This window comes from Macrotis lagotis, chromosome 8, assembly GCF_037893015.1.
Source record: "Macrotis lagotis isolate mMagLag1 chromosome 8, bilby.v1.9.chrom.fasta, whole genome shotgun sequence".
NCBI classification, from domain to species: Eukaryota; Metazoa; Chordata; class Mammalia; order Peramelemorphia; family Peramelidae; genus Macrotis; species Macrotis lagotis.
Window position 1 is genome coordinate 167,779,588 of NC_133665.1, and position 26,091 is coordinate 167,805,678.

At 37.2% G+C, this 26,091-nt stretch overlaps 1 protein-coding gene across 21 annotated transcripts in view; it reads left to right on the forward strand.

The window, feature by feature from the left end:
- MAGI1 (membrane associated guanylate kinase, WW and PDZ domain containing 1) overlaps nucleotides 1-26,091 on the forward strand; it is a 682,760-nt gene that overhangs the window by 367,328 nt on the left and 289,341 nt on the right. For all 21 annotated transcript variants that reach the window (XM_074198792.1, XM_074198793.1, XM_074198809.1 and 18 more), the window contains one exon: nucleotides 20,889-21,005. In XM_074198792.1, the coding sequence (XP_074054893.1) occupies nucleotides 20,889-21,005 (117 nt within the window). The remainder of the gene's footprint in view (nucleotides 1-20,888; nucleotides 21,006-26,091) is intronic.

The window sequence follows — 26,091 nt, forward strand, 5'->3', positions numbered from 1 at the left end:
CACTGGGTCTGCTTGTAGGATGTTTTCTTGTCTTGATTGGTCAGCACTTTCTGCATGGTCAAATCTGGCTTTCCATCATCTTGTGGCCAGAATAGGGAAAAACATCAATTGGTTCTCTTATGGTCTATAAAAACTGTGGTCTTATATATTGATATTATGACATTTAATGAACCAGAGACCTTGAGATAAGATGATGAATCCAAGGCATTAAGGAAGTTTAGCCCAAACAAAAAAAGACCCAGCTTATAGGAGAGTTGTCATATGAAAGGGGCAATTACTCCAGTGAGTAGAACTGGGAACTAGGTCTGAAAGTGATAAAGAAGCAAATTTTAGCTTATGTAAAGAGAAACTTCTCATTTAGCTATTAGATCTGTCCTCAAATGGATTGTGTTACCTCAAGAGGGTAGTTCTTGGCCATTTATTCTGTTTTCGGAGGCAGGATTATCCCCTGTTCTCACTACTATAGAAAGAATGACAGGTACTATTTGGGCTTATGGCCTTCACAGTCCTCTCCAATTAGCAGATTCTGAAGACTGCATCTCCCTTCTGTTCTCAAACTTCCTGCCTTTGTCTGTCCTATTGGTTTTCCAAGGAGCCCTGCTTCTTCTGAGAGAACCTTTGTGGGATGTTTCCTTATTTCTTAGAGCAGCTTGCCTGTGGTATGAAAAAGATCCATATCTCTAACTCTGATGACTTGTGGGAACCTTCATCTCTCTTCAATAAGATGTTCTCATACCCCTGACAAAAAGAGAAATCAGAGTCTCCAGTGTCCTTAATGCTATGTAACAATTATCTTGGATTCCCTAGCATCAGGAATGTTTCAAGAGCCTTAGGTGTCCAAGAAAATCAGATTCCCAGGCTCTTTTTCTGATGTGGCATTTCTCAGGATCCACTTTTGAATAATACTGTAATTTCCTACCTCCTTCCAGACTTTTCCATGCGCAGTGCATATACAGAGATGCCACGATGGTGTTCTTAAGGCACAGGAAGTGACCCTGTGATTGTCTTACTCAAAAAATTCCAGTGGCTTCTAGTTCCAAATAGAATTCTTCTATTTGATATACAGAAAAAAAACCTTATAGTAAAACTTCTTCTTCAGTATCTTAACCCTTTATGAATCATGGACCTTTAGGAAAATGTTTTTAAGTGTTCAGAATAAAAATATTGTATTACAAAAGGAAACTAGCTCTTTTCAAATACAGATAGGAAAACACACATGCACACATATTATACATTTTGCACACACATGCATGGACATATTCATATGTCTATATATATACCAATGCATGTAGTTTGTGTGTATATTTCATGAACCTGATATTAAGAATGAATAGGTAGGTGGCACAGGAGATATAGTGCAGGGACTGAAATCAGGAAGACTCATCTTAATGAGTTTAAATCCATCCTCAGGCATGTATTAACTGTGTGACTCTTGGCAAGTCACATCACCCTGTTTGCCTTAGTTTCCTCATCTGTTAAATGAGTTAGAGAAAGAAATGAAAAATCATTCCAGTATCTTTGTCAAGAAAACCCTATATGGAGTCATACATTGTTAAATATGATTAATATCATTAAAAAAACAAGAATTCATGAAGCCTGGTTCTCAATTGATTTCATATCATTCTTTCCTCATGTTCTCTGTGACCATGCATAGACTGTCCCTCATTCTTGGAAGACCCTCTTCCATCTCACCCACTCCTTCCTTCAAAGCCTCTTGCTTCAAGCCTTCTCTGTTTCCTCTTAGTTGTCGGTCTTCTCCAAACTCCTCCTTAATAATTACTAGACATTCAATACTCCTTATTCTCCAAGGCAATGAATGCTCTCTTTTCCTTCCAGAGCTTAGGTTAATGGCAGGACAATGGTAAACAATAAACTAATGAGTAGTGTGGCATAGTGAGTAGGCAGACTGGCTAAGAGTCAGAATGATTCTGGTTCAAGTCTTGCCCTGAGTAAGATCCTTAATTTCTCAGTACTCTAGTCAACTTTTATTTGTAAGCAAACAAAAAATTGCCAAACTGGCTTGGTAAATAGAATCACAGGTTTGTTTAAAAAAATAAAGAAATGAAGAGAGGGAAAAAACCATGCCTTGGCATGGTGTTAAACATGGTCATTTGGAGTAACCAGTTGAACCACTTGCACAGCTTGGCTATTTGGAAGCTCTTAACTGATAGAAAGTTTATGATGATTTAACTCTTTCTATGTGGAGAGGAAATGATCATAAAAGATCTTTTCATCTTTACCCAGAGGTCAGAAAATGGCTGTATGCATTTATTCCCACCAGGTGATCGTCCCTAGGCTGGCTGGTGCCTGGGCAAACTAATGGGTAGGCAGAAAACGGAGAACCTATGGGGACACTAGTGAATATGATGAGAACAAAAGTTGTAAGTGTAGAAAGTTAGAGATTCTGATAAGTCGGTTCTTCTCTATGTTTACTTGTAAAACTGAACACTACATTTAAGCCAAGAACAGATTTTGAAAATATTTTTCCATTTCTGTTTTGTCAAATGTGTTTCGTTGGCACATTATGCTCGGGCTGGTTTCTCTAAAGCTTAGCAGCGCCGTCTGTTTGTTCAAGTGGATTTGGCTTTCATAACTCAAACACTAGCCCTGCGCTTTGGAACAGAACCTTCCTCTGGAGATATGTTCAAGTGTGGACTCAATCTCCAAGCAGGTATTATCTTGCAAATGAAAGGTGGGAGTTTTTCTTTTTTTATTTCCCACCCCAATTTTTTCTTCTGGCCTAGACTTCTCCTTAGATGGGTTCTTCCCAATTCTATTTGAGCAAAGACTTAATTTTCCCCCCTTTCTAGAATGTTTCCCTTCAATCAAAAGGTAAGTAAATGTTAAGTTGCTTCCTTTGATCCAGAACAAAGAAGGGAAGAGGCCCATTGTAGCCAGTTGGTTTTCATCCTGTTGCCTAAATAAAGCATTTGAAGACTTTTGTGGAGATTATTATTAAATTATTCTACCTACTTCTAACTAACATTGATGTCAAAGCATTTTTTCAAAAGCATGCATTTATATAGCGTTTTAGCATTTATTAAGATATTATCACATTTGGTGCTGACGACAGCCATCTTGTCATATTGATGACAGAGTGGTTGTTATTTTTGAGTCACTTCAGTCATGACTCTTCATGATCCTATTTTGGTCATGATCCTATTCCAGGTCACCCAGTTACCAAGCGTCTGAGGTAGGTTTCAAACTCGGGATTCCTGTCTCCCAGACTCATCCACCACATGGTTGCCTCATCAACTGATAAATATTTATTTATGAAGTGCATAGCATTTGTAAGACATGGGACTAGAGCTGAGAGAGCAAAAGAAAGGTAAAAGTTCCTGCTCTTAACGTGCTCTATCCTATTAAGGCAATTATATATACAAAATGCAGATACATAAAATGTTAATGCTAGGTCAAGTTTGGAAAGGCAGTGTATCCACTTGTAGTGAGGGGACTCAGGAAAGATTTTGAAAAGAATATGATGCTGGAGAAGAATTTGGAAAGAAATGGGAGCTGAGTAGGGACTGTCTTGCAGTGATGGTTATAATGATGATGCTGTATTAATGAAAATTATCTAAATATTTTATAGTTATAGAGATAATTACTCACCCAACATGTATTGAGCTATATCTTTGGCCCAGCCCCTTTGCTAAGCCATGGGAACCAATAAGAAGAACAGAACCCTAAAATTTTAGTGGTATAGGGTATCCCCAAGTGAGGAAATTCCTTCTATCAATGCAAGTTTGCATCTTTTCTGCAATTTGTAATCTTTGAGGTTTGCTTACTCTACTGAGGAGTAAAAAGTGACTTAGGCAGGGTCACACAGCCCATGTGGATCAAAGATGAGACTTTAGCCCAGCATTCTATGTCCTATGCCATACAATGTCATGTATATGATGTTCAATGTTTGATATTACGTAATGTAACATATATAGATATTGTCAATATCAATAATATTAATAGCAGTATGATATTATATAGCAATATTTCAATTTATCAAATTATATTATTGATATTACTATCAACTATTGCTATCAATATATATATATACTTTTCAATAGTTGATAGTGTTATTACTATATTAATAGTATATTGATTCAGAGATTATAATTGTAGTAATTACTGCTCTTTATATTGGACTCTCAGTTTTCCAAAATGTTTTACATAAAATTATTTCATTTGAAATCTATTTTTCCATGGATAGTGAAGTTACCTAGGTTGTATATGCAGCCAGGTGGCTCAGTGGATAGGACTCTGGCTCTGAAATCAGAAAGCCCCTGAGTTCAAATTCGGAATCAGACTCCTCCTGGGAATGTTTGTTAACCCCTATCTATCTCAACTTTCTCATCTGTAAAATGGGGAGAGTAATAGCTTCTGCCTCCTAGGATTGTTGTGAGGACCAAATGAGGTAATATTTGTAAGCGCAGAGTGTCATTATATAATAGGTGTTTAATAATTGCTTCTTTTTTTCCTTAGTATGGGAATTACAGAGATTCCATGAAAAGTCCCCATTGTAATTGGTGAACCATGCACACCTCTGTTCTCCAGTTTGATGTTAGAATGGCATGAGAGGATTTTAGAGATTGAAGGCATTTTTAGGTACATTCCACAACCTTTCCTTATGTACTTGCCTGTTTTCTCAAGGTGTTTATTCATCCTTTGAAGAGGCTTCTCAGATTGGGTAACTTGGGCACTTTGTTTAGCTGGTGATGTTAAAAAGAATTGGTCAGATCTGGAGTGCAAGGAATTTCAGAAGGAAAATGACAACTTCTCAGGGCTCCTTCACCAATGGTACTTGATAGACCTTTGCATATTTTGGATGGCAGGCTCAAAATCTGTCCAAGAATGTGTATGGAATCCATCAACACCTTCTTTACCTTGTTCATCAAAGACCCATTATTGTGGTTCTTCCCAGTGTCTTCTCTCACTTTCCTCTTTCATCTTGGCTGGGTCTCTGTCAGCTTTCTGATATGTTTATACCTCACTGAGTTTTCAGTCAGATTCTTGTCTGTAGATCTTCTTTTTCTTCTCCATTTTTCATCTTCTTATTCTACTTTTTTCTTATTCTTGTTCTTATTTTTCCTTTTCTTCTTTTTCTAGTTCGTTTTGTTCTTGCCCTGTTCTTCCTTTTTTCTCCACTTCCTTCCTCTTTCTTCTGTGTTTTCCTTCTCTTCCTCCTCCTCTTTCTTCCTTCTTTCTTCTTCCCTTTTCCTTTTCCCCCTCTTCTCCATCTTCCTTTTTCTTCCTCCTTCTCCCAAAAGCATCCTGAGCCTGTGATCTTAGTAAGGTATATTTCTTTTCTTGTTCTTTCACATCAGTTATAGAGAGTTTGAAAGCTTAGATGCTCACCTTATCCATACATTTGAAATGTGCTTTTCACAGTAGAAATTCCTAATCCAAATGCAATCACTGGACAGTTTTCTCAGAGAATTGGTGAGGCCAAACAGAAGAGCAGGGTTATTGAGAGATATCAGAAATGGGTCACTCACAGTCCTTCAGTCTCTGTATTCTCAGTTTTCTTCCCTCATTGAAATAAGCCAGGGGGCTGAATTCTGACTTCATCTTAAATAGCAACTTAAGTGACTTTAAAAACTGCTCTCCTGTGCTCCTTTTCACCCTTTTTTTTCCTTAAAAAGAATGATTCTCTTTAAAATTTCTTTAATTGTAAAATTTTTTTAAATGACATTTTTTAACCTCCCATCTTCCACTTCAGGTATTAAAGACAAAAACTATTTAAAATTTAAGTATTAGAGTTGCTATACCCTTAATGAATGTTTGTCCTTTGAATCCATGAATTATGAAGTGCTTGGTTCAGAAATCATTATTATTTTGGTTTTTACAAGGTAACAGGGTTAATTGACATGCCCAAGGTCACACAGCTAAGAAATTATTCAGCATCTGAGGCCGAATTTTAATTCAAATCCTCCTGACTCCAGGACCAGTGCTCTTTCCACTGCACCACCCAACTGCCCCTTGAAATCATTCTTTTTTTTTTGAGTAAGTCTGCCTTGTAATGATCAATACCAGGAACCCTTTGTGTATAACCTTCCTCTAATGCAGATCAGCAATTGGTCTAGAACTCATTTGTCTGAGAACACAGTAAGTTCCTAAAACATGATCACCATTTTGAAAATGTTTGTTGACTTGACTGACAGGGTGAGGAACTTGCTTTTGTTCCATTGCCAATGTGTCATAGCAGGGTCTTCCTGATTCCAATGTCTGTATTCTACCCATAATACAATCTGATGCTCTTGACTTGCCACCAAATTTAAATTCAGAATAACTTAGCAGCACCCAACAGATTAAAAACTTGGAAAACCAGCATCTAAAGTCATCTCCTATCTATTATTACTCTTTCCCTTCCTCTCTGCCACCCCACCTCCCAACCCCAACAACCTCCCTGTTCAATAATATCAGAAAGCTGTGAGCCTTCTCAATTCCCATCATGGTTCTCCCCTTAACTTGCAGCCGTATTCAAAGGTGTATTCACTCCCAAGCTTTGACTCCCAGCAATCCTCATTAGTTTTTCAATTTTTTTTTTATTTTTGGTCATTCCCCACAGAGTCTCTCTAATCCAAAGGGAGGCTATAAAATTTTCCAGACTTGATTAATTTCATTTTCTAAGACAATAAACCTTTTTGTGAAAGTGGGATTATATGGCAGAAAATGAAACAAACTGCAAAGGATGTCAACTGGTCCAGGCCGCCCTGGAGGAGAGAAGTAGCATATTACTGTGTCCCTTGAACAAATGTTGGAGAGGCCTGTGTTTGGGGAACTACTCCGTGTATGAAGTGTAAGAAGTTTGGTGTCCTCCTTTCAACTTTGAAAGTCTGGCTCATTTGGTGCCTTTCTTCCAAACCCTCCATGTTATTTCAGGAGTATTTAACAGTGCAAATGCACTGGGTGGTAATTTAATGGAAAAAAAAAAACCTTAAAAGTCTTCGTATCTCTCCCCCCCCCCCCCCCCCCACTTTGAACAAATAATCCAAATGTTTTGAATTGTTTGAACTTTTTTCAGTGTTGAGAGGGAAGGACAGAAGATTGAGTGAGACTGGGTTTTTTTTTTTTTTTGTTTGTTTCAGGAGTCTGTTAGATATGATAGTGCTAATTATAACAGCCACCCTGCCCTGTTACTTTGCCAAGACACTTAGAGGTCCTTCCTTAGCTGAATCAAGCTTGGGTGGTTATCCTGGCCAACAGCCCAGACTGGTATTTTGCCTTTCCTTGGTGTTGGTATGGAAATGTTTGCCCAAACAAGCATTTTTTTTTTAGATTGAAAAGAGCATTTGGATATCTGGGTCAGGGGTCTCAAGAACATCTAACATCTTTGATTTGATCCCCAGGTTAAGACCTTTTTAGCTACAGAAATGCCTTTCCTTATACTATATTTAGAAATAGGAATGGATAGGGGTGGATAGGTGGCATAGTGGATAAAGCACCGGCCTTGGAGTCAGGAGTACCTAGGTTCAAATCCGGTCTCAGACACTTAATAATTACCTAGCTGTGTGGCCTTGGGCAAGCCACTTAACCCCATTTGCCTTGCAAAAATCTAAAAAAAAAAAAAGAAATAGGAGTGGATAAATGAAGGCATTTGGCCATGACATAGGCTTGATAACTTAAGTTCTCAGGCATGAGGGATAGAGCAGCGTAGGAGGGACAAATATTATTTAAACTCTTTATTTTATAAATTAAGAGCTTATTAGTAAGTTTTGGGGAGAGGAAAACATCTTTGGGGGGGTCTAGGGAAAGCAAGATGGGAGAAAAATCCTTGAGGTTATTAATTCCCTAATTGAAATATGACATCCTTCAACAACAATATTATTTCATTCCATGACAGCCTTGCCCAAGATTCTCTCATATGTGTGTATGAAAAAGTCCTCTGCCAGCATCTTCCAGGTGCCTTAGCATCATGTCAAGGTGACCCTGGGCTCTTAGTAGCTACCCTATAAACCTGCAAAGACTTTTGAGTATGAGTTCTTTGATGGATTATCCTTCTGTACCCAAGAACCACACCTAGATCATTTCAGAAACAATTGACCTCTGAGGGTCTACTGTCAGGTAACACACTTGGGGTCTACATTTATTCATGAAATTTAAGACCTCAAGAGGTTTTCATCAGCAATGGTTTGGAGGACTCACATAGATAAAAATCACTGAACTTTTAATGTATATGGTGGAAAGCTGTGTGTGAAATATTTATTTAGCAACTCTAGACTAGTTCTCAGCATGTGCCTTTTTATAGTAACCTAAAAAAATATTGTCTTCATTCTATCATAAGAAAAATAGCATTTGCACATCAAAGCACAGTTATGCAATATTATACAAAGTAATAAGTGCTCTGACATGGTTGAAGATAGGACAATGGATCCAACCATTTGGAATTATTCAAGAAAAATGGTTAAATATCCTTTGACCTAGTATTATCACTAGTGGACATCTATCCTGAAGAAGCCAAAGATAAACTATCACAAATAATCCAAAATATTAATAACCAAAGCACTCTTTGGGGAAAACAAGGGAACAAATTGCCATCCATTAAATGGGGAGTCATGGAACAGATTGTGATAGGTGAATATAAAGATTACTATTATGCCATAAGAAGCAACACATCTGATAAATTCTAGTAAACATGAGAATTAATTTTCCCTTCTCTGGAATATTAACTTTAAAGTGAGAAATCTTAATTTTTTTCCTTTACATTCTCAGGGTCTGGCACAGTGCTTTGACCAATCTAATGTGTTGTAATTCCTGCATATTTTCAAATAAAAACACTATTGATGATTGAACTCTGATCATTTATAATGACCAGTTTTGGTTTCAGATACATACATGTTTACACACACACACACACACACACACACACACACACACACACACACACACACTGTGTGCTCAGTTGCTTTTTTTTTTTTTTGAAGTTGCCCAAGGTTACACAGTTAAGCAAGTATTTAGTATCTAAGACCAGACTTGACTCCAGGACCGGTGTTCTATCCATTACATCACCTAACTGTGCCCCCCCCATTTTTTTTAATAAGGAAAGAATAGAGGGGGAATATGGGGAAATGATGATTTTTTTTAAATCAATATTTTTATAGGGTGACATTCTATATATCTTAACTTCAGTTTCTTCATTGATTTCTCTCTGCCTCTCCTTTTTCTATTTCTCTTCCTTCTTCCCCTCCTCTGTCCTGTTCTCTCCCTCCCTCAGAAGGTTCGTGATAGGGAGAATAAGGGATATGATGAGCATTCAATGAAAAAGTAATCCCAAATGTCAATGAAATCATTTTTAAATTATAATGGTTAAAGTAACATATTTAAAAATCTCTAGGTGAAGATTGAGATAATGTGATTTTGGAAAAACTTTAGTTCTTGACTTTATTTGCATTCTTTCTGAGAAGAAGGCTGATATATTCATTTGGTCTAAACGAATCAGATTTCATGCTGACCCTTTGCTTAGTGGACACTTAACATTTTGGGAGTGAGAAACCATTATGTTTGTTTCTGATTTGGAAGCAAAAGATGTCTTACATTTTCTTGCTTGTCTATATTCTACCCCAGAAAAATGACCCTTAAGAAAAATGCTGAGCTATGACCTGTAAGCCAAACCAGTGATGTAACTAGCCTGGCCAATGTGACATGCTTGGCTTCCATCAATCTTTCCTTTGTCATAGCTGGCATATGGACAGTGAGTGTCTTTATTATTAGGTAGCTTTTATAGCCCCATTATTTATAATCACTTTGAGTTAGCAGCTGGAAGACTAGGATGGAATGGAGCAAAATTATAGAGTGTGAAAAATATTACCACTTGTGGAACCTTTGGGATTAGGAATATTTCACAGTGATGTCCTTCCAAAAGGAGAACTCTTTCAACATTTAAATGTTTGCTTCTGCAAAGGAAACCCATGGAACTCATAATTCCCTACAAGGCAAAATTTACAATGCACTTTCATTTACAAGACCTTTCTTAATCTTCCAGATTCTTAATTCAGAAATAATTTCATCATTTTCATTATGTGTATTGTATTTTACTTATTCATGTAGAAGACTTTTCCCATCCCTACAGTGTAAACTTCTTTCAAATGAGCCTTCTTCATTTTTTTTTCCCTTTACATTCTCAGGGTCTGGCACAGTGCTTTGCACATAGGAACTTTTAAAAAATGCCTTTTGGATTGGATTGAAGTTAGTTGATTTTTTTTTTGTGATAGTATGAACCTTGACAAGTAATCTTAGCTCAATGCATTCATATTGTATTACCCGATTTGACAGTCCTACCAATATCACTAACTGTAACCCAACGATGCATATCTGCTATATGATTTTTAATGGGGCTATGATAAAAGAATTTATTTCAGTTAAGAACATGATATAATAAAGATAGTAATTGTGATGATGATGATTTCCTTTGAGCCTTTCAATAGTTCTTGACCTAGCTGCCATAGGAAACTGAGGTTCAGAAAAGTTTTATTACTTGCCCAGGGCCATACAACTATTAAATGACAAAAGGAATAATTCAAACCATTCTCCCTGGTATTAATTCTGTCCTCTCCTCCCACAACAGCAGGCATTGCCAACCTATTCTGGTGCCCCTTTAATAAAATTTGTAACACACTTTCATTTACATGACCTTTCTTATTCTTCCAAATAGTTCAGAAATAATTTCTGAACCCCCTATTTAGTATTAGGGCAACTAAGTGATGCAGTGGATAGATCACTTGACAAGGAAGACCCGAGTTCAAATCATGTTTCAGATACAGTTTAACTGTATGATCTGGGACAAGTCACTTGATCCTATCTACCTCAGTGTTCTCATCTTTAAAATGAGTTAGAGAAGGAAATTGCATGCCACTCCCAGTAACTTTGCCAAAGAAACTCCAAGTGTTTATAGTGTTCAATATGACTGAAAACTGCCAAACATAACAACAGCAACATTAAATAAGAAAAAAGCATAAATTCTATATATGCACATAAGGAGTAGAGAGAGTAATTTCCATGGCATGCCAGATTATTGTTTCTTTCGTGGAAGTTGGGGTGTATACCACATTGATCACCCTTGTCCAGTTCCTTGCTGTATTTTCTCCCTCGTTTTTTAATTTACTAAATGAATTTTTTCCTTCAGTTTCCTTCACAAATATTCAAGTCCCTAAAGAGAGAAAATTGTGCTCTCCTCTCTAAAAATTTGCCTCTTCAATATTTCCTTCTTTCTGAACTGAGATTTGATGATAGTGTCTTCATTAAAGGCCTGTTAAACAGTCTTGCATCATTTTGTAAGTGTGGGGTTTACCTGTCTCCCACTTTCAGAAGGAATGGCAAGGTTCCAGAAAGCAAAGGGGGTTCCTGTATTTTGCTGCTGCCTGAGAGGCCTCTCAGACCATTCAAGTCTCTTGACTACAGTATTTATGTTTTAAATTTGAGTCTTCAGTGACCCTTCCTGCTCTTAGACATATTTAAATGTGAATATCCACTTCCCTATCAAAGCTACTTGTGGGCAAGAATTGTTGTTCAATTTTGATTTACTTTTTAATTGCCATGCATATCTTGAAGGGAAATCTTAGTAAATGTTGATGTGGTAAGTGCTTTTCCTGGAAAGGAAGACGGGTCTTTGTCTATTTAATTCCACTTAATTCATTGAATATGTTTATAATACTTCATTGTAGGATGCTAGTGACTTACCAACTACAGGGTCCTAGTGAAGTTCTTGATTCATGGAATAGATCAATGTATCCAAAGTGTTGCAGCTGATGGTCACCCAAAGGGCATCAGGTCTGTCCTCACAGGGTATGAGCAGCAATGATCACCAATGAAGAAATAGAAAGGAGGTCATAAGAGACCTCTCTTATGAGGGGTAAATGAGGGGCAGCTAGGTGGCACAGTGGATAGAGCACCAGTACTGGAGTCAGGACAACTTGAGTTCAAACTGGCCTCAGACACTTAATCATTACCTAGCTGTCTGACCTTGGGCAAGTCACTTAACCCCATTGCCTTGCAAAAACCACCACCAAAAAAAAAAGAGGTAAATGAATATAACTAGAATTGTATAATCAGTGATTAAGAAGAAAAATAAATTGATGGATTGACTGGATGCTCTCCAAGTATCAGTACAAGGTCAAGATAACTGAAGGAAGCAACCTTTGAGGTTGGTTGTAACCTCCCTTCATGGAGCTTTTACTTATAGTAGAAAATCAATGAGAGTCACATAGGATAGGGTACAAAGGGGATGATGCTTATTAATGAAGTAATAGTTAAATACGAATTTTTGACACTGATGTAAGTGAACCTATATAAATTCTTCTCTACCTTCTTGCCTTACATGATCCTTGATTATGATCCTCCCACACAAAATGGTAGAGCCTATTTTTTAAGTCTTTTAACATTTCATGGGTACCAATTGAGCATTCAACTTGTCCATTTGTTATCACTCCTTATTCTGGCTCAGTGAAATGCTCGTTGATTTGCTGTCAGTATTCCTGGTTCTGTATAGTCTTTTGCTTATGCAGAAGCTGTCTGATAAGGTTGTTTTGTGAAATTTTCCCAATGTCATTCTGAGGCTACAAAATTTTGTCTGCATCCTCCTACTATAGAATAAATTAGAATTCAGTTTGTTACCTTGATGATCAATGCCAGGCTGAGAGAGCAAACTGGGGAGGAGGACGAGAAACAGTTGCATTAATTACTCTGAATGTCCAAAGTTGTAGAATGCCAGTTGGGTTGCAGATTGCATTTGCATAAAAACAGATTATTATTAAACAAAGCAAATGTCATGTAGCCCAAGAGAAAAATGCTAAAATCCCTAGGCTTGTGTCCACAAGAAAGGTACATTTGAAATCATAGGTTATTAACTACTTTCTTAGAGATGAAGATATAGCATTTTGTTCTAAATGTAACTTAAATCTGCCTTCTTTTCCCCATCCCTCACTTTTGACATCTTAAAAATATGTGTGTGACTTTAATCTTAATTCTATGAGTAGAGAAGACGGGACTAAAGTTGAGAATTTGCTACACTGGTAGCTCATAAAAATTAGATATTTCTAAAATGCTTTACTGCTCTCAAAGCTTGTTTCTCTCTGCAAATTTTTTTAAGTTAGGTAGTATGACTATTATTATCCTCATTTTACAGATGAGGAAACCAAGGTTTAGAGAAATTGGATGACTCACCCTTATGTATGTGAAAGCAGTGATAAACTTTTTTTAAAAGCCTATACCTCATTTCAGCTACTGTGTTAGGTCTTGGAGTCCAAAGACCATAGTGAAACATTGCTTGCCCTCAAGGCTTGCTGTCATGGGAAATGAGATACACACATCTCTTGATAAATACAAAATGAAGAGTGGAGCAGCAAAATATTAATATCAAAAGGAGGGTACTTGGAGTTGGAGGGTGCAGTGTGTAAAGGGTGAGGGTAAAGGGTGCTTCTACCTAGTCACAAAAGGAGATATGTATCAGAGACAGAACTTGAAATCAGGTCTCCTCAACTCTAGGTCATTAAGTCAACATGCAAAATGAACCTTCTTAAGCAGCAGAATACACAACTTGTTGCCACACTCATAACCATGGACATGCCCGACTTTCCACTTTGTTAACTTATTAGCCTTTTAGATAATAGGCAACTATTGCAGAACTTTCTTGTAGTCCTTCAGCATAAAGAACTGGTGGGTGGAGAGAGATATATCGATTTGACCCAAGAACTCTGCCCCATTTTAGTTATGCTGTCACTAAAAAATGAACGCCATCGTGGAAAATGTGCCACATGCATCTTTCCGTACTTGAAAATTGACACAGCTCAGAAATACGCCAATAGATAGAGAACCAAAGCTATGTCAAGCAAGTAATCACTGAAATAATCCTGTAATGGATCAATCTCCACCAGTGTTTCTGCAGATTTAATTATTCCCAGCCTCCACGCTACCAGCATATCATCTTCTATCAATGGCAAGACAAGAACCAAAAATATAAACAAACCAAATATATAAGCAGACTAGAAACTTTTTTTCTTGGTGAGTGATTCAATGTCACTATCCAAAGCTCATTAGTGTGAGCTCCAAGAGTCTAATACAAATGCCTCCCCTTTGGCTCCCTGGGAACTGAGTAGAATAGGAATTCTCCCATAGTGCCGAGTTTCATGCTGTGGAAACTGGTTGTTTTTATTAAGAAAATTCAGACAAGGTAGATTTAAATACATTAAGTTCCCACCAGTTTCTGAGTGAATATATAACTAGTTAATTTGTATACTGATTTACTGTTCTCAGCATCAACCTCGAAGCCCAATGCAGCTCACGTTTTCTATAAATTTGAGTTGCTGACGTGACACAAATCTCCCTCCTTTAATATTGCTACTATCAGATGAGCCCATTTCTTTAACCTTAATAAATTTAGCATTTTCTAAAACTACAAATGTTCTCGAGAGAAAGTGTGTACTGAAGCAAAAATCACTGAATATGTGGTGACTTTACAGATCATTAGAGAAGTGGTCCCTCATAGGTGACAACTTGAAAAGGAAACTCTAGTGGTAATGAGATTTCCCACTCTATCCCTTTAGGTGTGGCAGGCAAGCCACCCAAATACTCTATACAAACTACAAGTATGGTCAGTTTTAGAGATTGAAAGAAGTTGGTTCCTCGTGCCAAAATTTACTAATTATCTTCATGCCCAAAATGACTAATTTCTGTATATGTTTAATAAAACATGTTTGTAAAATGCTAACCTGACTATTCACTGCTGAGGGGAGGGGGGTGGGAAGGGAAGGTGGTGGTAACTTTTTTAACTTGGAAATCTGCATATACAAATGGATGAAAATAAATAATTTTTTTAAAAAGAAAGAAATTAGTTGTATTTTGGTTCAAAAAGAGGAGACTAAGGTTCAGAAATGTGTATCCAAGGTCATATCCCCTCCCTACTAAGAATCAAATAAGAGAATCCTACATTTAGAATTGAAAGATCACTCAAAGGTCATTTAACCCCACCTCCATCAGTTTGTAAATGAGGAATTTAAAGTCCAGAGTAGCTTACCCATAGTTAGTAACAAGAGAGATGGGGATTTGAACCCAATCTTTAGACTGACAATAATTAAATATGAACAAGCATTAGTGCAAATTGACTTATTACTGGGATATTTAAAATATTTTTAAGATCACTTGCTTGACTTAGCCTTGGTCCTCTCTCCACTGATGAATTTCTGAGCTTTATCAATTTTCATACATGTGGCCCATTTTCCATAATGGCATTCAATGTTCAATTACAACATATCCAAGATGGGTCTGAGCCCTTGGATCAAATCCTATATCTCTTGTTAAGATGTGGCCCTGGTCTAATCATTCTGAACTTTTGGCTTCAAATCCTTCCTATGTACTGTGCTTCCTCAATTCTATCTTTCATTTCCAAATGCAAAATTGCCTTGAAAGACAACCTGGAGTCTTTCTGGACCACATTCCAGGTTCCTAATTTCCTGCTGTGAGTTCCCCTGACCATTAACACAGGAATCTTAGATTTCTAAGAAAAGGAAGAAGAAGATATATTTTTGTGACAAACCATCACTCTTGTGATTTAATATCTTATTGGATCACTGCTCTTGATAATAAGGAGAAGATTGATAGAAGTGTCCTCTGAATAATTGGCAATTAATTTTAGATCAGATGCCCAAAGTGATGATACTCCACAGAATGTGAAGGTTGGGATTTTTTTTTCACAAATATCATGGAGTATAGAGTAAATGTTAGCAGGCAGCAGCAGCGTTAACTCTGCCCTTTGCCATGTTAGTGGTGTAGAGGGGGTTTGGAATTTTATAATCATCCACTGTAGACCATGTTTCTCCATCCTTTATCTTTCTTTGAAAGCTTGATCAGAGTTGGCCCAATTCTCTTTTTTACTTTCTGTACCCTTCTCTGTGGATATCTGGTGGATCTGAACCTGTAGATTATATGTTCCCAGAATCTCTTGAGGTATATAGGGCAACTGAATTGGCAGTAATTTCTTTGATTTCCTGACATTGAAATCTAACATGCAGCTGATTGTATATACTTTGATTCCATAGGCACTATTGCAATCAACTGATATTTTTGGAGTGCCTTTTATATGTTTGACTCTGCTGTGTGGCACTAGGGAAAGTTTCAATGTCTAGACTACTCTCTAAGTAAAGGTGAGTGCTATTGTTCTAATGGTCAAATAGCCAGGTTTGACTGGATAGTTTTTGTTTTTGATTTTTTTTTTTTTAGGTTTTTGCAAGGCAATGGGGTTACGTGGCTTGCCCAAGGCTACACAACTATGTAATTATTAAGTGTCTGAGACTGGATTTGAACTCAGGTCCCCCTGACTCCAGGGCCAGTGCTCTATCCACTGTGCCACCTAGCCGCCACAATTGGATAGCTTTTGGTGAATGCTTCATCTTTACATAGCATTGTAAAGCTTGAAAAGTACTTTATATATATACATTTATATACATTTATCTTGTTCTGTCCTCTGGTCATCTCTACAAAATAGAGGCTGTTCTTGTGTCCATTTAACAGCTAAAGAAATGAAGACTTAGAGAGGTTACAGGTAAACCCCACTGTAGGATCATAGATGTATGCAGAGAAGTCTCCTAAATTTAGAATTAAATGTCAAAGGACATTTAATCCTCCCTCCATCCATCCATATAAATGAGGAATTTAAAGTCCCATTTTGCAGATGAGGAAACTGAAATCCCCAAAAGTTGCTTTAAGCATATATCTTTTGATCAAGCCAGATCAATTCAACAATCATTTGAGTACTCACTGTGTGCTGGGTACTATGCTGAGCACTGAGAATACAAAGGATGGTAAAAACATCTGGTCCCCCCAAGAAGTTCATTGTCTAATAGAGAAAAACAACACGTGAATCACTAGAATCATATATCTTGAGCTCCCAGAGACCACAGAAGCCGTCTTGTCCAACCTCCTTATTTTACTGATGATATGGTTTACACACAATCTTCTAAATAGGAAGCATTTGAGGCAAGATGTCCATTCTGTCCCCTTCTTCATTTCCCTCTTTGCAGGATGACTCTTCCATTTGAATATCCATAGGCAAATAGAATCAAACCTTCCTAGAGTAGGTAGACATCTCTTAAGATTATAAAAGACTTTGACCACTGCTTCCTCTATGATTTCTTTGGGTCTCTGTTTCTAGTAGGGTAGATATTCCCTCTGTGAAAGGTCTACCCCAAAGTGCCCAAGCTGACCCCTCTCTTCTCAGAATTCAGTGTTTTTGACCCTCTTAGCACCCCAGTTAGGTTTAAGATTTTCTGAGAAGTCAAGGACCTTGGTTCAAATCTCTCCCCCCACCCCACCTCACATTTGAGAGCTATGTGTCCCTGGACAAGATGACAGTGGGAGACAGAGTGCTGACTTTGGAGACAGAGGTCCTAGTTTCAAACCCTACCTCTGTTTTGACCTTGGATGATGCCTATCCCTCATTAGTCAGTTATAAAAGGAAAGGATTGGATTAGCTAGCTGATCCGTATCCCTATAACATTTTCCTCACCTATGTGATGTTTGGGCTAAAGTGACTCATTTTAACTCCAGATCTATGATCCTTTGATAATCTGATTTATTTAAAAAATAGATAAAATATACACATTCTCCCCTCCCCCACCCCTTTGATTTATTCTTAGCTTTCCCAAATATGACCTTTTTTCTTTGAAGAAGATAAAGGAACTTACAGTCCTCAAATATTGAAAACAGGAGAAAGAGAAGGAAGCAACAGGGAATTTAGATAAATAAGTATTAATACAGTGTTTTATAGACTGTGTTAAACTTTAAATATATCTATATCTATATCTATCTATCTATCTATATCTATATCTATCTATCTATATCTATATCTATCTATATCTATATCTATATATCTATATCTATATATCTATATATCTATATATCTATATATCTATATATCTATATATATATATATATATATATATATATATATATATATATATATACATACACATGCCAGTTTTGGACTATGTGATTTTGGGCAAGTTAATTTTTCTATTCCTCAATTTCCTTCTCTGTAAAATGAATCCAGAGAATGAATTTCTGAATTTCCTCCCTTGCCTGTTGTCACCCTCACTTTGGCAATGTAATATGCTTGTTAAATAGCTCAGTAGAAATGAAATCAGATCTCTATTGACCTGGGAGACCTGAGTTTGAGTCCTGGTCTGACTGCTGGCTGATCTTAGACTGATCTTAGACTGCAACTTAAGCTCTGTCAATAAAGTTGGAATTAGAATATTTTTGCTACCTATTTCAGAAGTTTGTAGAACAAATGGAGCAATGAATGCAATGTGCATTGTAAACTGTAAAATGCTTTGTAAATAGAAATGAGGGAATGGAAAAAGCACTTATTAAGCTGTGGATATAATTCTCAAGTGAGAAAGTCTGCAGTTTCAAGGATTTTGCATTCTGATAATGAAAGACAGCATATGCCACAGAAGTGTTGGCCTGGGAAAGAAGTTCTCATCTGAACTGTCATGATAATGGTATGTGAAGTCATTGGAATAGATCAGTTTGCCATTTCCAGAAGCACTGGCAATCTTGATTTGAAGTATCATACTTCAATGGATGGATAGAGATGTAGATTGGTAGATAGATATTTAAGTTTTGCTATAGCTTAGAACATGAACTAAGTGCTTGGAACAAAAATACAAGCATTTAAGATAATGACTTCTCTCAAGAGCTTATGTTTTGTGGTATACCAATATATCTTGAAGAGCAAAAAGGATGGGAGTGATGGACCTATTGGTAGTAATTAGGCATATAGTAATTTTGAAAAAGACTCATAAAATTAAAAATATATAACCAAACAAACAAATAAAAGTGGCTTGGAGTCCTATCAAAATAAGGTAAAAACAGTCAATGAGAAGAGTCTAGTTACTTTTGGGAAAAGATATGGAGGTGATAGTCTGAAAAGAGATAACATGACCTGGAGCAGGCCTGTTGATGACGAAAGAAAAGTCTGTATTCTCAATAAATGTGATTATCATCTTATTCATTGGATCCATTGAAAGATAGCATGGCATGGCTGATCTCAGGAAGACCCTGAGTTTGAGTCCTGCCTATGACTTTTTCCTGGGGGATGACAACTTTTCAGCTTGGTAGCACAGTGTGGGTTGGTAGATAGAATTTAATTACTTTGGAGTTCTCAATGCCAGTGAAATCACAGAACCTATCTGAAGCAAATAGGACAAAAGGCAGAAGTTGGGGTAAGTATTTTGTACCAAAACAGGTGGCAGGTTGTCTGCTATGAATGGATGTACAACATTGTTTGGAGCTGAGTATTAGAATGGTTTAAATGAATTGACCCTCACTTTCTCACCAGTAGGACACTCAACTACAATCCAAAACTAAGTTGATTAACTCATCCAAGGAGGACTAGAGGGTGGAGCTTTTCCCAAAGCCTTCCTTTTGTAGAAGACTTAGCCCATATAATGCCCTTTTCCATCAGCAACTTGTCTTGAGAACAACATATTCCACCACTACTCTCTTTAAGGCCAGTTGATCTCATCTTCCTGCAAACTTCCCCAGGTTGTGATATACAATACTCTTTAGTTTTCTTTCCCTTCTGATTGGTGACTGGGAGTGTAGAGCATTGAACTTCTCCCAAAGCCTTCCATTAGAGAGGGCTCACAACCTCCCAGATCGCTCTATTTCTCATCAGCTTCTTTTCAACAAATTATCATGTCCCCACCCCCTTTAACTTCCAGTGTGGGTTGTCTTTCTCCATTAAATTGTAAGTTCTTTGAAGGCAAGGGATTATCTCTTTCTCTTAATTTTATCATTATTCCTTAGCAAAGTGCCTGTCATATTTTCCAGTTATTCAGTGGTCTGATTTTTCATAGCCCTATGTGGGGTTTGCTTGGCAGAAGAACTGGAATCATTTTGCTTCTCCAACTCACTTTATTTTTATTTTATTTATTTATTTATTTTATTTAAAGCTGATTAAAACAGGGTTAAGATTCAGGGTCACAATAGAACTAGTCTGAGACCAGATTTGAAATCAGGTCTTCCTGACTCCAGATCTGATATTCTATCTGCTGTGCCTCCTAGCTCTATTAATTATTAATAAATATTTTTTTAATTGAAATTCATTGGAATTGGATGGAGGTCTGGTCTCTCAAGTTCTAGTGTGTGTTGGATTCAGGCCTGGGTTTCATTCTTACCCAGTAGAACCCTGCAGAGAAGTAAAGCTTAACCAAGAATGAATTCTAGCCTCCATAGAAATCTCAAATAGCTCTTAATCTCCTGGTAGACCACAAACAGTCCACATCCTCCATGGAGACTGCAAAGACTTTCAATCCCTATGGAAACCATAATATACTGCTTCCTCTAGCACATTCCCTCTAAAAAGTATGTTCGCCATTTACCTACTGCTAGAGTCAATTCTAACCCAACCCACCATTTTATCCTTCAGTAAACAGCTTTACATCCCCTTCCATTCCTCCCTATTGCTGGCCTCCTTATAGTGCTGGCAGATCTTTTTCACTTTCCAATCTGGTGCCTTTCAAGAGGGTAGGATAGGGTGGAAGCTACATAGTCAAGGCTAATGGCATGATGTTCATGATGGGTAGATTTGAATAATTATTATTTTTTTAAAGTGATATTTCCTCTGGACACCAACTGTATTGTTTCTGTTTCACAGATTCACTTGAATTCTTGATTATTGTAAGCCTTTAATTTCATGCTAAGTCATGGTTGCTCCTCAGATCAAACTGGGTGGGCTTGTGCTATACTGCCTCAGTTCTTGCCCCCTTTCTTAAAGAAGAAGTTTATGACTGATTTGTGTCATAATGAATGGTGCCTGGACTCCTTATGTTCAGTGATCTAAGAGAAATGGAATTTCCGATTTTATAACTCTTTTTTGGTCTGTGTTGGTTTCCCTACAGGAAGTCGACTAAACAAGGATCTGAGACATTATCTCAATCAACGTTTTCAGAAAGGATCACCTGATCATGAACTGCAACAGGTCATAAGAGATAACCTTTACCGCCATGCTGTGCCTTGTAAGTACTCAATGATGCCTTTTTGGCCTTACAGGGCAAGGTTGAATGATAAGAAGTGAAATTAATGTTTTAGATATTCATCAGTATTTTACATTGTTCTGCCTCTGTAGGAGAGATGCTGCCCAAAAAGGATCAGAATGTACAGTTTTGATGCATTAGTATTTGGAGAAGTAGCTGTTGTCTCCATGAAGAAAAAGGAATATTATTGTGAATAGCACAAGGGTCTAGAAAACAGGTTCAAAGTGAAGGACATTCCAAATGATGGACAGATCATTGAGATTTTGGCAGTCGGGGAAGTTGGAATTGACAGAATTGATTTAGAGTGAAGTGTACTTAAAATAGAGGCAATGTGGTGTTGTAGAAAGAGTGTTGCTTGTGGATTAAGACAGATAATAAAAAAGAAGTAAAGGAGAGGTTATGACTCCTTTTTTTATCCTATTATTTAACATAGTTGTATGTTATATTCATTAGTTATATGTTATATTGGTTATATGTTATATTCATAGTTTTATGTTATAGTCATTCTTTTTTCTTGCGCCTAGAATGCTGGCAGCTAAGTGAACCAGTAGATAGGTAGAAATCAGGAGGACCTGAATTTAAGTCCTGGCTCAGACATTCACTATGTGACCCGGGGCAGGTCACTGACCATCTTATGGCCTCAGTTTCCTCATTTGTCAAATAAAGATAAAAATACAAGTTTGCTGTGAAGATCCAGTGGGATGACTTTTGCAAAGTGCTTTGCAAAGCTAAATATCATATAGGTGTCTAAGAAAAGAATTTAATTGCATTCTCAATATAGGTGGAGGAATGCAAATGTTTTTAATTGGATTGAATTCCGTCTTGAATAGGGTACTGAACCTGGAGTTCAAACAATCAGAGTTCGAATCCTGCTTCTTTTCTCGTCATTGAAAGGTTAGACTCAATGAATTTTTAGGTTTCTTCTATTTCAAAATCTTTTATTCTGTGATCATGATTTTCCAACCTTTTATGAGTCTGCTAATTGAGGTGTGGGATTTTGCCTTCAAAATATTATTATTCACATGTCAAAGCAAGAAGGTGAATTGTAAGTTGACTGTAGTTTATTTATTAGGAAGTCATGTTTACAAAATAGTTCAAATAGCACTCAGAGGTCTCAGATTATCCTACTTTAAAGATGATTGAAATTATTATGAAAAATTATATAAAAGTGAATGTTTTTTTCTTTCGTTGCTCTGAAAAAAAATATTCTTTTTTTAGAAATTGAATTGAGCCATGAAGTGAGTAGCATGCTTTTTATTCTACCTTCGAATACAGTAGAACAGGTTACGTGAGAGAGTTAACCATCCAGGTCGTTGGGTAGTTAATCAAACTTGCTCTTAGCTCATAGGCAAGTAATTGGAAAATAGAGCCATTTGTCTGTAAAGTGAGAATCCCCAAATTATCAAATTTTACAGGTGGATGGGTGCTCCAGTCCATTATAATCATCTTGGAACTTCAGAAAATTTTCACAAATAAGTAAGATGCTAAAAGTCTTTTCTCTCCAATGAGAGAATGCTGATGGGTTTTCCAGGAAGGGCTTTGTTCTCACCCAGACTTCTGATTAATTCCCTGTTTCTGTTGTCACAATTGAGGATATACTGAAAATTGATCACCTTGAGATACCTGAATGTCTGAGTTCAGCACATGGTGGTTCCCAAGTATAAGGACAAGCTTGACAAGGATGCCCAGTAAGGTGGAGAGAGGGACTGGAAGGCAAATTGAATCTAAGCCAGAGACAGTTGACTTGTGAACTTCATGGATCTTCTAGCAGCCCCCAAATGATCAGAAGTTAAAGTTCATCTGAATTTTAACACTGAAGACACTGAGTGGTTGTGTTGAGTTTGTAGGAGAGAGGGAAATGATCAAAAATCAGAATCCTCAGAGACAATAAATATGGTGAAAGGGGCATTGACATTCAGAAAGATCTGTTTTCCAATCCTTGTTCTTACTTCCCTACCAGGTATGGGACCAAGGGCAAGTCACTTAATGGTGCTATGCCTGGACTGCCTAATCCACTAGATTTATGAGCCAATGATCAGTTTTTAAACCACATTGCTGAGGATGTTGTAGCTGAGTTTAGACTTATTCCCAGGAATGGCAAAACTGCCTTAGATTGAAAGAGAAGTTGATGTGATGATGTGATGTATTGTTGAAAGTTTTAAGTGTCTTCATTTAAATTCCACTTGTGTCTGCCATTTTTATGGGTCTGTACATTCCTCAATATGTTTTTGAATCCATAACCTCTCTTAGCTACCTTGGCAGCTATTTAAGACTGGTATTTTCATCCCATGTATATAGCTGAAGAAGTTGGCATACTGGTGAGATCATTCATTCAAGGCCCTACAGCCAGGTAGGTAGTGGTAGAAGTGTGGCATCTGTCTTCTCATCAAGGGGTCTTCCTCACTACGCTACAGGCTGTCTTTTGTGCTTGCCTGAAAATAATGTATCCTTTCAAGGATGCATCCCTAGATTTCTTTGGGATGCAGGGACTTCAGAGGCCATTTCCTCAATCCCCTAATTTTATAGATGAGCCTCCTAGGAAGATGAAATGATTACTCCAGGCCACAAAACTATAAGTGAGAGAATCAGGATTCTAATTAGATTTTTGAAGAAGCAAAACTCATTTTCTAGTTAAAATATGAAGCCACCATCACAACGCCTTATTATTGTTATTTTTTTATTTGTAATTGGATTTTTATCTGGGTAGGGGGCCTCCCTGGTAAGGAAACACCCTCCACCAGTGCACATCACCCACAGCCATTCTGCTCTTTATAGTCTTAAAAAGAACAGGAACATTGAAAAATTAAGCAATTTGTCGAGATATATCACATATGTGAGAGATGGGACTCATGTCAAGACGGGATTGTCCTTTGCCTCTCCTATCATCCCCAGTGCTAGTACAAATGTTTATTGACTAGTGACAATGATGATGATTACCTCCCAATTTACAGATGAAGAAACGAAGGCTCAGGAAAATTCACAGATTTCTTCAAGATGACCACAGTGTTATAGAATTAAGCAGTGACGGAATCTTGCTTCTTTTCTGTTTCATTTTTCTTCTCCTTAGATTCCAATTTAAGAAACTAGGAATGAGGCAAAGGAACTGAAATTCAGTTGCAGCATTTTGGGCGTTGCCAAGGTTACATCCTGAAATGCTTTCCATTGAGTCCTTCCTGATTTATTGGACTTGACTCTAAGCTAAACTGCTTGATTTTAAGCTTAGCAAAGCCTTTGATTTAGGAATTGGGTAAAAATTATTTCAGCCTTTTCGAAACAGTGGAAAATATATTTTGCCAATGCATTCATAAGGCCATCTGTATTTGGGTTTCATTTCTATGTAATGAGTAGAAAACTTGTGAAGTCGAAACTGTATCCCTGCTGAGAGTTAAATCAGGTATCATTTCATTTTATATTTCTTTCGTCAGTTGTGAAAAAAATTCCCGAAACAACTCTATTTCAACTTTGGATCCAGAATCAGCAACACAAGTTGGAAAACTCATGAGTGACTTTGTGGGTCCAGAGGGTTTTCTTGCCACAGGTCCCTCGACCTGTCTGGCTTGTAAATCCTGAAGTTCTGGGCCAATCTGTAGAACCAATGGATTGAGATATGTTATCTTCTAAAAAAGGAATCTGTAGCTTTTTGGCAAATAAGCGCAATCAAAGAATAAAAGGCCGCTGAGCCTGAATGTCCCCATCTTAGTTCCTTCCTGCTCTTGGAAGGTGAAGAGTAAATTTATTTAAATGAAGAGATATTGTAGAAAGAACTCTATGCCTATTATAATTCACTTCTCTGCTTTGAGCCTTGTTTTTCTCATCTGGAAAAAGATGCGAGAGGGTGGATTCAAGACCTGTGTGGTTCCTTCCAGTTCCAAAAACTCTAATATTGTCGATGATAACTCATATAACATATACTACAATCAAGTGAATGGGAGTCTAGGGAAGCTATTGCATCTTTTGTTCTCCTCTCCCATAGGACACATGTTCCCAGTCTTTGGTTGTCTCTACGCTTTTAGGTTTAAGTTTTTCCCATGTCCCCCATTCATGAATGAAAAGAAATACATTTTACTAGTGGTTTACCATGACATGCACATAAGAAATAAAATAGATTAATATTTTTTAGTAAAGAAAGCTTGGTTCAGGATATCAAATACAGCTGTTAATGCCATAAACATTGTTAAAAGTTTATTAGAACAGTCACAGAATTAATTAAGATTCTTGGTTCTGTTTCTTATCAGCCAGTGGTTTTAGGCTTAGTGTGATGTTTTTGTTGTTGTTCTGATTTATTTTGGGATTTTGTTTTGTTTTTGAGAATAGGTCTACCCATTTCATCCTCTAAGTATAGTGACCACTCATGGCCTCATCCCATTGCTGTTTAGCATGGACCTGTTTGCTCTTCCCTAGGCAACCTGGTGGCTCTTTATTGCAGGAGACAACCGATCAGGTTTATCTTTACTGCAGGTCAACTTCTGCCTCCCCCATTACAGGGATTATGGCTGTGCACCACCATACTCCTAGTTCAGTGTAGTTTTAAGGAAAGACACCAATATATCATGTTTTATCTACAATTGCTTTTTGACTTGGGACATGATAGAAGGGAGGACTAGGATTCCCAGAAATAAGTAGCTATAAATTTTATTAAAGCCTTGTGAGCTCACTTAGTCAGAAGGAGATATATACTTCTCCAAGGATAAACAGAAAAGTTGGCAACTTCATTGATTGAAAATTGATTCAGACTTTCTGGTTTTTTGCAGAGATCAGCTTATCTTTTATTGGGTCATTGTCACTGATTTTTTTTTCCTTGCCCAATAACAAAAGGGTTTCATCTCCAAAAGGAATTCATTGGGTTTTGTTCAGCAGACAATTCCCCTTCAACTATCTCTTTTAAAATTTTCAAATGTACTATTTATCTTCTCTTTCCCTTTTCTAACCCACCTTCTATTTCCTCACCTTTCTCTCCTGTCAACAGATTTTCCCCCCACTAATATTTCTTTTATTGAAGTATTTCAAATGGATAATAAATATAGTCAACTATGCAAAAATCTTCCATATCCCTTAACAAGCTTCTCAC